The 14,540-nt window shown below is 38.0% G+C and overlaps 1 protein-coding gene across 1 annotated transcript in view; it reads left to right on the top strand.

Moving 5' to 3' along the window:
- Positions 1-14,540, top strand: part of khdrbs2 (KH domain containing, RNA binding, signal transduction associated 2) — a 194,470-nt gene that overhangs the window by 34,845 nt on the left and 145,085 nt on the right. The window contains exon 2 of the mRNA XM_041789997.1: positions 7,001-7,128. Coding sequence (XP_041645931.1) covers positions 7,001-7,128 — 128 coding nt within the window. The remainder of the gene's footprint in view (positions 1-7,000; positions 7,129-14,540) is intronic.

Below are 14,540 nucleotides of genomic sequence, written 5' to 3'. Positions count from 1 at the left end.
ACAATCTGTCACTAATAAAGAGCATATTTTTTTTTTATACCATGGTCTTGGTGAATACTCGATTCTGATTGGCTCTGGAAATTCCATTGGTGTCCATTAACTTCTGATACAGTGCTTAACAAATGTATTAGACCACCCTAACCCTAACCAAAGTAAGGTTTATGCCACAGCTGCCCTAAGTTAACAGCACTGGTAATTACCAAAATCATTTTTTATGTTTCTGCAGTGGTTAATACACCAATATGTAGAAGCTCTTTAACCCAAATGATATTTTTAATGCTAAAATATAATTATTATTGTTATCCATGAATTTTCAAATTTACTGATTTACAAAAAACAGCAAAAATTGTAAAGCACATTATAATTTCTTGATTAATATGTCAAATTATAGTTATTTACTTGCATTCCTAAAGAGAAAATTGAGTTTTAGTGGTTGAATGTTATGCTTGATTAATTTCTGACCTCTCAGAGAAGCCCAGTGAGTCAAATTTGGGTGAATTCAGTTTGAAATTCCTCATTCTTGTTCAAAATGGTAAAATGTGGAGAGCTCACTGAAAATGAAAGAGTCCGCATTAAAGCACTTTATGATGCTGGATGGTCTCTGAGACAAATATGACAGGTGGTCTAATAAATTTATTATGCACTGTGTATGGACACTGAACTTTACAAGTAGTTCAGGTCAAAAAATCATTACACTGTTCCAAATTAATGCGCAGCAGCCATTAGCCATTGCTCTGTTAGGAGTAACTGTAGCAACCTGAGACAGTCATATTTTCTGAGCAGGGAGTACAGCGCTGCCAGCCTAAGGAGCCTGCGGACCAGCATCAACCGTCACTCAACTGACATAAATAAATTGACAGTCTCCAGGTTTAAGACCAGTAACATAAGACGGTCTTGTCTTCTACATCTGATATACGTCTTGTTTCCAGGTTCACCTTGACACTGAGAGGTGTCGCAAAAACTCACTTCCCTCTTGTTCTAACTGCTATAAACTATTGTCAGAAGATTCAAATAACATAAACAAAAGCAAAGAAGCTATTTTTTCTTTCTAGAGCCAAAGGAAACGCTTCTGAAAAATGAGCATGATAATATCTGATAAATATTGATATATCTGGCAGATAATCAGCACCTGCAGGGTGTGGACAGCTCTGTTTAATGTCTGTGACCTCGTAGTGAAGGGGGAATTATTCTGTTTATTCAAACAGCTGGTCTGCCACAACTAAGCTTTCTATCAGAGCACTGTTTATGTCAACGTACAGGTCTGATCACAGATGACTCTCAGTCTCACTCGTCTTCATGTCTTTGCATTGTTAAATCTGTTCAGAAAGTGCGCAATTAAAGGAAAAATGCAAATAACAAAAGCAGGATAAATGTTGCAAAAGTGGGCTGCTGCCAGGGCCTACCGCGTATGTCATGGAGGGAATGGCTGGGAGGATACCTAGGGAGATGGGGTAGAGGCCTGAAGGGTGGTCATCAGGAGGCCAGAGCAGTAGAGGACCAAGACTGAAACTGCAAAGTGCCAAACCAGTACATGCCATACCTGACTTGGCCTTAAATCAAGACTGAAGACTCATAGATTGGGTCAGAATTGACTTCAAATGGCACAGATTATGCCCAGCAGATACTTTGGCAGTAGGGTTGGCCATCCTGCCCTGTGTTATTCTGTACATTTGATTTTTAATTTTTTCTTTTTGACAGTTTTTATTAGTAGCACATTGTATAATTTTTCTTAGATAACATCACTCACATTTTGGAATGTTTTACTCAGTATTCCATAATCATAGCAGGGAAGGTAGCTTATCACAACCATCATCTTTGAGTGCAGGAGTGCAGGGCGGCATTAGTAGCAAAGAGCTGCAGAAAAATCTAAAATGACAGCATACAAAGCGTTATTTTTAACATGAGACATCACAGCTTACTCAAAGCATTTACAGGAAGGAAGGAAGCGCTGGTTAATGTCTTGCATGCACAGATGGTTATGGTATACACAAAACAAGACAAAAATCTCTGCAGATGTGGAGTGTGGAATACTGTTTATACATTTTCTTTTAAAACAGTGATAAAAGCCTCTCCTGTGTGAGGACTTCATCCACTTTATAAAAACCTCAGACCTCTTCCTGTGCCTGAAGTTTTTGCAGCCCAAACAGAATTGTGCTAGATTGTGCTCTTCTATCTTCCTGCTGTTCTTATGGTGATAACACACTCACAATGATACTTGTATCTGCTAGGTTCAAAACAAGTGATTTTGTAACCGCAATCTAACATTATTTCTTTTCTAAACACACTGCTGCCAACATGTGTAAGCGCGGGCCACATGGACTTCACCCAGGCATTGGCTCATAGTTGGTTCTCAGATGTGTTGGTTTTTAGGCTCTCAGAAGCAACTAAGAAGATCAAACATGGGTTAGAAACTGGGAAACCATTTTGACAGCAAAGGATGGGTAGCAAATGGGTTACAGTCTACCCATATGGACCCTGCATGGTGCCAACCGAGGGCCTTTTTTCCACCCATCCAGGCTGACATCTGGGGTCTTGATGGAAGCAGAGGACAAAACTGGCTTGGCCCCAGGTTGTTTTTCTCCAATGTGCAAAACTCGACTCCTCTTGGACTTATTGTCAGGGAAAGTACATCTGAGGCTGATGAGATTATCATCAGTGTTTAAGGTGTTTGGTCATAAAGTGGTGCATAAAACTAGGCATGGGATAGAGAATAGGTAAAGGGGTCACTGAAACAATCTATCAACAAGAATCCATGAAATATACCCACGTGGATTCATGACAATCAATCTAAAGTTTGGTGAGATATTCCAGACCAGAACTGCCAACACTACACATCATTATTGTAGACCACCCTGTCGAGTGAACATGGAGTAAATCTAGATTGAAATATGCCCATTTGCACACCACGGGAGGGGTTTCTTTATCCTCTTAGGCGTGATCTATGAATGCTGCAGCTTCGTTTCATATGCACATGCTATCTTTAAAAGCCCAGGTTGTGCACATGAGGCGTGAATCCTCCATAATGATGAGAATAGATTGTTTGAAGTGCCTTTCTCTCAGTATACCAGTAATTCCAGTGGTTTCTGTGTCATTCTGCACGAAAGGGCTGGTGGCATTGCTCTGTGGGACATAGTTCACTGGGTTTACTTGCCTTTTCATAACAGCATTAAGGGTAGATTCAGAAATGCACTTGTCTGTTTTTTGACAAAAATGAAACTGTTCCTGTCTTTGACTTCAGTGGCAAAAAACATACACTGTAAAGAATCTATTCATTCAAAGTCTCTCATTTTAATGGCTGAACTTTTAGTCGCTTTTGCTGAGAAAAACTGCAAAACAGTGTAGAAAGCAATTTCAGCAATCTTCCTTGCACAATCAGACACAATCAGAGACATTGTGTGACACTTCAAGAACTGACGTATTTCATGCTGTGGAGTTTGGTCTCTGTGATTTCACTGACAATAGCCATATCAAACAAATGACCATAATTCATGGGGTAAAACTGAAACTGCTGGCCATTACATGCTGGAATGAGTGAAAACTTGAACTGCTGGGAACAGCTGAATCATTAAACTGGAGTAATGAATGTTCAGAAAATCACATCATAGAAAATTGACAAATGAAGCCTATACAGAGGACATAAACTGGAATATATTTCTGTACAAGCCAATGAGTTTTTCAATTTTAGACCTTTTATGCTGATTTTAGGCCAGGGGGATGTCAGAGGGCATGATGAGAGCAAAGGTTCAAACACAATGATTGGACTTTTGCCTTTACATCAATACAACCTGTATTGAGACCAAACTCCAACAGCATGAAATACGTCAGTCCTTGAAGCATTACACAATGTCTTCTTCTTTATTCTTCCTGGCAGATTTGCAAACCAGTTGTGTTCCTTTGTGGATTTCACACATTGAATAAACGCATCACTGTTGCAATGGCATTGGTACACTATTCACTATTGTGTCACATAGCAGAGTTGATTGCTTCTTCTGCCACTTTTGCACCTTTTATTTTACAGTCCTGTAAAATGCCAAAACCATTAGGTATGTTTGGGCAAAAATTTGGTGTTGAAGTAAGGAACAAAGGTGTCTGAGGGCACCATTGGTTTGGAAGAGGATTGACACAACCCCTGTTGTGCTCTGGTAGTCTTTGCACATTACAAGTGGCGTGGGAAAATAATCTGTTGAATAAATAACAAAGTCCACACTTGAGGGGTGGAGCAAAGGATGGATGTGATGAATGTGCAGCCTGTGGTACCGTTCCTTTGGGTAGGAGGGTTGCCACAAGCCCTTGGTTTTGCTGTGGATGAGCTAAGGGCCTAGAAACCCCTGCAGACATATTACCAGGGGGTAAAAAAAAAAAAAAAAGTTTGTTTGTTCTCTAAATTGTCTGGTTTTATGTATATTTATTATTTTTATTATATATAGAGTTGAGTATTGAAATCTGGTACTGATATGGTACGGTGCCAACTAAGGATGTTCCTACGCACCTATTTCCATATTCGGCTAAATTTAGATTTTGTTTAACCAACTAGTCAAAGGAGAAAATCCTTAGAAAATAGTCAAATTCCTCACAAGGTCATACTGTCAGCTGGTGTAACATTAGCGTGATATACTCTCTACAGCAAGGCTGACATTACAAGCTAGCCCCGCCAGTCTTTGTTCCTCTTTGCAGATTAATATCGTTGTTTGATATGTGGCCTCGTTTCACTTCGGGTGTAAGTTATACGTAAGTTCAACCCTCGCCAGCCAACATACCACTTTACTTCCATTTACTACTTTAAAAAACTGTGATACCGTGCTGTTCCTACTACACACTAAGCACTAAGCTATACCAAGCAGTTCCAGACAGGAGTGGCCATTAACAGAAGCTACAGCGGCCTCTAGTGGTGGGAGGTTCATTACAGTTTAAAGAGCATTATAGACAGGGATTTCAAGCCTGTGTTTATAATATAATAAATGATGGATAATTTGTTTAACCAACTCGTAATTCCCGTGCTGGCTAATTTGATAAAGAGTTTTAACCGTTTTACCGATTAACCGTGCGCATCCCTAGTACCAACACATCCGATACCTACTGAACTGAATTACTACACAAAAAATGATACTTCAATTTGATACCCTGGCAGTCCAAATCAGAGGCAAGAAAATCATTATGGATTTTGTGTGATTTATGTCTTAAGCAACGCAGTTTTCCTTTTCTTATCCCGTATTCAACTGGCATCTTATCAAGATGTTTCTGTGAATTATTCATATTCCCAGACAGCTTTTAATATCCCGCTGACTTCCAATACACTTTTGCCCTCTAAAAGTATTGATTTAGACACCGTTTTACCCTCAGCACTGTATAAAAAGTATAGATTTAGCACCGGTATCAGAAAAAACCCAAACGATACCCACCCCTAATTATAAATGTACATGCTTGATGTACATTTTAATGCATACCATCAATCTGCAGGGGACTACAGATGGAAATTAGCCTCTGGCTATAATCTGGCACATTTACATGTCCATGTTCATAAATGTGTACCCCCATAATAAATGGATAAATAAATGAATAAATGGGATGCTATGATTGTTACACAGCAGAGCTTAGGGGAAGGATGTGCAGGAAGGAGCAGTATTTTGTTTGTATTAAAGTGGCACTGTGAGTGTCTTTGTTATCTTAATTCAGTCTGTATGTAGTAGTAACTGTGTTGTGATCATGGAAATCCTATAGATATGGGCAGGAACACATTGGGCAGATCTAAGTCAGTTGTTTTTCAATACAAAATTAGAATTTCTGGTAATTTATTATGCTGCTAAAAGCTTCTTTTGTTTATTTTCAAGTTCATTTAAATAGCCAGGAGGGTGCAGTGTGGAGACTGTCATTGATTAAGATGATCCAGAGAGCTTTTTTCCTTTTTTTCCCAGCCACCATCAACTGGTTGGTGTGTAAGTGTAATTTCCAAGGTGAACAACCAGATCAAGAAGATTAGAGTGGAAGTCTTCCTTAAATTTCCAGGGTGCATGTGTGAAAACAGCTTTAATGAACTCCTGAACTTTAATAAAGCAGTTCAGGAGGAGTAAAAGACTTATCCTTGCCCTTTTTCCATGAACATTTTTTGCCCAGTAAGTGTCCTGCAGACTAGTGGTATAATTCCACTGAGTGTTAATTAAAGAAGCATCCCTGCTTGTAGAAAAACAGTTAGCTTCTCTTCCACTGCTCTTATTATGGGAATTTTTCAGGTCAAGTGCTATAAATTGTACCAATCAGTAAAAAAAGCAATACTGTGTGTCCAGGGATTGTGCTGTTCCTGTCATACTGAAACAGACAGTTAATATCTACCACTCATCTCTCATTTTATTGCAAGAAAGCCGGGATACACAAGAGGACTATTATGCCAATTTGCACAAAATTCGCTCGTCTTACAAACTGTGGGGGAGAAATCCAGCAGATTGATTGGAACCAATGATATGCAAATATGATCTTAATACGAGATCTAATCTTAACCGCCCCAATTGACTTTTCCTGATAACATCAAACGTTTTACTCGTCTAATCCACCATCAGGATAAGTCATGTGCTGGGGATCAGAGACTGCTGACGGGCCACAAGAGCTCAGTCTGCACTGAAGTGAGGCACAGCAAGCGGAGTGTTACTGTTCGCCTCTGTTGTTGTTTTGATTGGAATTACTGGATCATGAGATTACAGACCCTGATGTGAAAGATGTATCAGGAGTCAGCAGGATAATCTCATATCATTAAGCCTGCATAGTGAGCATATTTACAGCTGAGACACAAAATAATCGCCTAAATACTCACTCTGTGATGCAATGCACAGTTAAATTTGCCCTAATGTGTCCCCAGCCTCGTATTACACCGCTTGGCTGTCACGCTGCTGCTGCTGCTGCTGCTGCTGCTGGATCCAAAGGAGACTTAAAGTGTTGACTGATGTGTTTTCACTTTCATAACAACCTGATTATCATCTTTTCTTTTTTCTCCTATTTTGTTTTTCTGCAGAGATTGAAAAGCACGAAGGTGATGAAATGAGAAAAGACGGTGACATGAAGAAATACCTTGATATTATCAGCAATAAAAATATCAAGCTGTCTGAAAGAGTTCTCATTCCAGTCCAACAGTATCCAAAGGTAAGAAACACAATACCCACATCTATGTCATAATGTTTAAATATATGTAGTCTCAGTATATATGAGGGCAAAATTTCCCTCCTGTTTCAGCTAATTTATTATACCTATAATTTCCACAGTTAATCACTATAAATCACTTTTTTTTTAATTCCACTATTTTGCATTCAAAATAGTTTTAATACTATTGTGGATTTCTTCTTTCCTAAACTAAGACAAGTGACTTCAGTTTTTGGACACAGACCAGCTGGTAGATCAAATATTTAACAAGAACTTAACAAAAAGAAACTTGGTATGGATTGAAAGGGAAAAGGGGATTGTGATTGTTAATTGTGATTGTGAAAATTAGTACACTAACTGTGGCTTTTAATTAAAAGTAATTAATGCAATTAATCTTGACAGCCCCAATTTAGAATAAAAACAACAACTAGGGATGTGCTTTAGGGCTTGGCTACTTGTTTTAAATGTACAATATATTTTAACTCCTGATACCATGTATGTCTATATAATTTAGATATATATGCATATATTACAATATACTGTATGTCTGTAACATTGCAATCATTATCACAATTTACTTTTCCTGCAGTCCTACTGGTGTCTAGTGTTGTCATTCTAGATAAAGTGAGAAAAGAGTCATGAGGAACTGAGCTAAGAGGCTTGCTGAGTCACTTTAACATATATGGGTAAGCGTCTGAGTGATGATGTGCCATTCACGGACAAGCCTGTGCTACGAAACTGCACTTTGATGTTAACCACAGTAGCTAGCACCTATTTGAGAGCCAGTTTCTTTTCCTACATCGTTTGTTTTTATTTAATCCACATTTTTAAAGCAAAAACTGGTAACAAAGAGCCATTTGGGAGCCAAACAACCAGCTGTAGCAAATGATCTTGATCTCTAAACAGAGACGTATGTCCGGTCACAGCAAGCGAGGCTGGGCTGACATCAGCTGAAGATTCTCTGGAAAGATCAGAGTTTAATGTGCTTAATTATGGTAAAACTGTACTGAACAGAGCCGGACCACTTTGTGAAAACAGACCATACGTGAGCGGGTTTGACACCACTCATCCTTGCATTAGACAGAGGCTTTCCTTTTATTCCTGCCTGCTGCGGTTTCACTGTTAGTTGTTTAAGCTTTTATTTTGGCCTGAATATTTGACTACTTTCAGGAAAAAAAGTAGCATCAGAATAAAGAATGTTTTATTTTTGCACCTTAAATGCTTGGCGTAGATGTGTACAGCTTTAAACATGGCCTTTTGGTGGCATTGCTCCATGCAGCCTATATTGGATTGGTTTACTTATTTATCACACTAAATATGAGGCATTAGTAATTTACTCGAACTGTATACTGTACTGCATACTCTATAGCAAGCTAATGGGTACTATGCCTTTTCACCATATTGAAAAGTCTGTCATATCCACATCATGTTACTTGTAATTTATGTTTTTCAAGTTGGATGCTCATTAGCTAAGTTAGCAACAAGCTAAAACAGCCACAACATTGCCTGCTGTGAATTGATAGTAATACATACTCAACGTGACAGCATATGTACAGTGAGAGAGTATGCTGTTTTGGACACAGACCTTAACTTGCTTCTACCATGTTTGTACACTTTTGTCAGTTGCTGTTACTATAGTAACCATACCTGTGGTTGGCAGTGGTATATGTAGATAGCAGGAAGGAGCAGACAGTTTACGTTGTGGGGTTGGAGCCACAGTTTTCACAGGAGAGATAAAAAGAGTGACACAGAGGAATAATAATGGGTTAAAAGTAGCACAGAAAAATGACACAATGCTTGCATACGCTGGACTATTAATGGAGGATATGCAAGTAATTAGGTGTTATCAAAAGCTACATCCACGTGTTTTATGCAGTGTAAGATATGTGACCAGGGGAACCTCCTCAGGGACTGTTACTGTACTTTATGTCGAATGAAATTTAGCAGTTATAGAAGTCTGACATCTTTCAGTAGACAAATTAGATGCAATGCCAGATTTAGGAGAAGCACAGCTGCATTTGAAAAACAACACGCTTATTTATGTTTGATATTGTTTCAGTAATTGTAGTTGTCCATCATCCGACTGGCCCTCTCTGTCTGCTTCAGCCCCTGCACATCATTATTTTTGCTCCTAAAATCCCGCTGAGCCTCCAACAGGCTAATAGAAAGTCATCAGACCTGTCTGCTTTATTTTGACACAGTCATCAAAAAACAAAGTTTCTGCAGGACTAAAGCACCCAAGGGTACAGAGAGGAACAGTGACCATAAATCACTGTGTGACACACTACACGTTGTCGTGAGTTATGCAATGTCAGTTTGAAATGTTGCCTAATGAGGCTGCTCCATCAGACACGCAGCTGCTTTTAGAGAACCAAAAAGCTTTAGTGCTGCTGTAATCAGAGAACAACCTGCTCCAATGAGCCTGCACTCACACTCAGGCAACAGGCAGCTGGAAATAAGGACACCAGGAACATTGATTGCAACAGAACATTTAGTCACATAGTAGTCGTTTTACCAATCATTATTCCTGCTCTGAGAGGACAGATAAACCCGGTATGTCGTGTGCCTTCAGACAAATAGACTAAAAAAGTGTCATATCACTAGTCCATTCAAGGCTCTGTACAGTACAGTGGATTTTTACTGTTTCTATTTTATTATGGTGGCTTTTAGAGTCAAAAGAAAACATTTCAAAAAACAATAAAGGCTGGATATTATGCAAATCACTTACAAATGAGGAAAACCATAACACATTTCACTAAAACACTGTAGCTAAAACAGAGTAGTGATATAGGGAGAGATGTTATTACCTGATTTTTTTAAAGAAGGAAGAAACACATCGACACCTCTGCACAGAGATGAAGGAAGATTCAGGATTGACTGATGCTGAAGATGAGTCTGTCTCCACCCATTTTCACAGTGCTATTTTTGACTGCTATTCTTAATTTTAGTCTTAGTCTTTAGATTAAATGCCTTTTAGTTTTAGTCACATTTTAGTCATTTTTACCCATTATAGTTTTAGTCTAGTTTTAGTCTCTTAAAAGTCCTCACCTTTTAGTCTTTACTTCTAGTCCAAGCATTTATTCTCTTGCCTGAATCTGGTACCAGATCATAGTAGTGTGTTCTCTGCACTCTGCCAAACCTGGGGTCCCTGCTTTCTACAGCTGAGAGGCAGAAGAGATACAGATACATTGTATTTTGACAAATTTACCCACAATAGAGATGAAAAATAAATGTAGCACAAGTTTATTTTTTAAAACTCAGTTTAGAATAAACTCATAATCAACATAAGAACTAATAAGGCTAAACTAACTCAGAAAAAAAAACAATATCAATATTCACACTCAGATAAGGTTACTCAAAATTCTTGTATTAGAAATTTTAAACAAAATAAATAAACACACAAATTAAATTCTCACAATAACAAAATATCAAAATAGCAATGAGCCTTTTTTCAAGCTCTTTGGTCCAATAAGATAAATGATTTATTTTTTCCAAAACACTTCAAATTACAGTTCAATAAAACAAAAGAAAAAATATATACTTCTATTTTATTTCTAACTGCGAGAAGAATTGCAACAAAATGAGATAGAGCAATAATTCTTTTGCATATAAAACCAGAGGAGTAACACTAGCATATCACACATCTAATGTGTCTCAGAGTACTGTTTTCTTCCAGAAGTATCCTTCCTTCTTTTGCAGACATGTACTAAAAAGCGCACACATCAAAGACAATATACTATAATATATTCCAGACCGCTGCCTTTCACAGCACTTCCTACTTTACGTGTACGGGATGACCTTTGTCTGCACGAAACCTATCGTGTTGTTTTCATGCAGGTCGTGAGTCACACTTGTTGTTTCAACATGGTCTTCTGCAAACATATGTATGCTCATGGTACACTTGGAGATTTGATTGCACAACTTTAAATAGTTTATTTTTGCAAATTGAACACAGTTTAATTTTATTTTCATTTTTGCCTTCTATGGTAGGTCAAAAAGGGTTAAGTGTCAAAGTGAAACATGCTGATGACTGACTCAGACTGAGCTCCCGTCTGTCACAGATCACCTTGTTATGCTACCGGCGGCATTGCGTGTGCACCACAACACAACATGGCTGTTTACACCAGTGATGACGGTGTTGAAAAAATCCATACCAAGGATCTTAGATTTTGTTTCAGCTCATCCAACACCTGCTGTATTATAAGCTTCCAGTGCTCCATTCTTCTTTATATCAGCACTGTCACACTCTTTGTCATGAGGCATTAGTTTGAAGTGATTTTTTGCTCTAATTATCGCTGCCAGTATGAGCACTCTGAGTTGCTGAGAAGAGATCCTCAACAAATGCTCAGTGTTGGTTTTTACTCTCAGGTCAAGTCTTTCTGGTTAAGTCTTCCCTCCCTGTGCACTCAGTGCAGCTAAACAGAGACTCTCCACAGTCAAACGACAGTCTGAGTTTAGTTTGTTGGTTCTGTTTGTGTTATTAGGGAAGGACAAAGCTAAGACAAGAGGCTGTTAGGAACATTTAGCTGAGCATGAGGATCACAGGCAGTGCACTTTAGCCCACTGAGCCCCTCAGGACGCTCCATGGAAATCAATTTGTTGTTTCCTCCTCAGGATCAGCGTTGAGAAAGTAATTAAGCTGTGTTCAGGAACTCCTCAGTCTATTAAATTGATTTCAAATCTATAAAGAATGCCAATTGAGAAAGCTCGCTGGGAGCAGAAAACCCACAATGACTCAGGGATATCGCTCTGTCCTTGTGTTTCTGCCTCATTAAGTGCTTTTTCTGTCCAATTGTTACTCCATTTAATGTTTGAGGGAACTTCTTAATTGTGACAATTGACATTTCCTTGAACTGCAACTTCCAGCAACACTTTCAAAGTATGGCTCACCCTTACACAGAGGGATAAAAGTAAAGTGATTTTCTACAGTACCTGTAATAAGTCTTATTTCTTAGACAAGCATCTCAATTTTCTTCTATGGGTAATGTCAAGCATACTGATTTCTCCTCCTGGAGAATAAATTGGAAGCAATACTAAATGATTAAAGAAAGATGGAGGGTTTCTAAACCTGTATTCACCTGGTGTCTGAGGTGTGAGAAACTCCTGATTAGATGGTTTATGAAAACCAATGGATCCTAGAGTGAAAAAAAACACAAAAGTTATTTTGAAATATTAAACATAAGGTCTGAACTAAAAAACCCAAGGTTCGATGCACTAACTCACCATGCTGCTCTGCTGTAATGAATATATATAGGAGGGCTGGCCCTGCAAAGTAAGCAAAGCAGTGCTGTCCAGAGGGACGGTGCAGTTGTCCGAGCAGCTCCTGTGGTTTAATTGCACAGTCAGCACCCAACAAGAGTGCAGTGTCACTATCTTAAACATCTTGGTAACACTGCACTTTCCCTTAATGGTTGTGCATGAAGAAGTTCTTTAATCAAGAGCTTGTCGCAGAAGGAGGAGATATTTTAAAGTATTTGGCTGAGCAAAAGATTAAACGCCTTTTTTTACACTTACCTGACACCAAAATGGCACAGTTTTCATATTTCAGTTGGACGTATGGAGTGCAGTTTGGACACCAGCCAGTCTTAAAGGTTAACTTTGTAGTGTTACTTAAATGTTCCCAGTTTGAAGTTTAGGGCAAAGTCTTTGAATGAATAGAGTCTGGGATAATAATCTGTTACAGCATGCTGACATAAAAGCAGTTGAAAAATGTTATTTTTCTTTTTTTTTTTTTTTTTTGCTAGTGCTAGAATTACAATGATCAGTTTACATGACTGTTCCTGTGTTCACATTGAAGGCTTGCTGCTATGGATCCTACCATCTGCCAACATCCTATTATCATTACTAGAACATTTAAACTGAATCTAACAGCAGCTCTACTTTAACTGACATTATTGTTAGTAGTAGTTCTTAAGGCTGGGCAATTAATTGCAAATTAGATTAAATCACAATATATCCTGAAGGTGCAATATTTATTTGATCTGAAATTTGTGTCAAAATACCAGTTTAGAACTTTTTTACAGCAGAGATGTTATGCATTACATACCATGCAATCATTCTAGTCATTCTATTTCCTTTCATTTTTGTTTTTCTTATTAAATATGAGAATTATAAAAAAATTGTAATTTTCTTATAAATACTACAGTTCATATCCGATTTGCAAAACGAGTCAAAATCATCACAATAAGATATATTTTCAAAAATGTGCAGCCCTGCTTTATGATCATATTTTACTGGTTATAATATGGTAAAATAAATTATTGCTTGTTTATGTTGAAAAATGCATGAGATGAGGAACTTAGGAAATAATCAAATATTAAATCACAATTACAGTATAGGGTTTAAAAAAATATTGCAATTAGATTATTTTCCCCAATCGTTCAGCCCTAGCTGTTCTGTCTCTTTCTTTATCATCCTGCTGCTAAAGCTAATAATTATATTGTTCTGTTACTAACCATCATGGTTGCTATTTCTAATTCTTCACATATTTCTACTGTCATTATTGACATTATAGCCATATCCTATGAATTGGGAGACATAGCCATAAATCTGTCTTCCTTTTTTTTGTTTTTTTGTTTCTCTTGTCCCTCATTTCCGCATTCTGTATTTTGTTTGATTTATTTACTGCATGGAAAAAGTACTGAACCATGACTTTGCAACCGAAATACGTACCAAACCTAAATTTTTCTGTACATTTACACCCCTACTAAATAGTATTTTTTAAAAATGGATTATTATGACACAGCCTACTGAGAGAGATAGGTCGGCGCACTCTGACAGAATCAGCACCTGCAGGGTGTGGACAGCTCCCTGCTTCTTCCTTACACACCTTGTAGCATATTTAGAAGATATTGTTCTGTTTTTCAGACAGAGGTCAACTGCTAAAACAAAGCTTTTCTATCAGCTGACTGTCCTTGTTACTTGATAGGTTTACTGTCCGATCACACATGGCTGTCTGTCTCCCTCATCTTCATGGCCTCTCATTAATACATCTGATAACAAAGTGTACTGCCACCGTTTTTCTTATATTTACGATGTTTTAAGTCCAGCTGCTGCACAGAGTAGAGCTTTAAGTCAGTCATTGCTTCTAGCGCTGACTCGGAAGAATCATTACAATCAGGTGTATCACCTGCTGGTGCACTCGGTGATTAACACTGGCTCTTTATAATAATACACCGAAGAACATGGTCTAGACCTGCCCTCAAGTGTCTAAAGATAACTATGTTTATGAGTTGGGCTTTACAAGCAAAGATTGATTGATTGATTGATTGATTTAACATATTGCACAGTTCAATCCATTTTAACATATTTGTTACATATAAAATACTTTCAGACTGCTATATGGCACATCAAAAAGCACAAACTGCAGACCTTTTTTATATTCTAGTTGATGTTCTTGAGACTAGAAAAGAGAT

Source organism: Cheilinus undulatus, linkage group 6 (assembly GCF_018320785.1).
Source record: "Cheilinus undulatus linkage group 6, ASM1832078v1, whole genome shotgun sequence".
NCBI classification, from domain to species: domain Eukaryota; kingdom Metazoa; phylum Chordata; class Actinopteri; order Labriformes; family Labridae; genus Cheilinus; species Cheilinus undulatus.
Note: the sequence above shows the minus strand (reverse complement) of the source record. Positions and strands in the feature narration are given on the sequence as shown.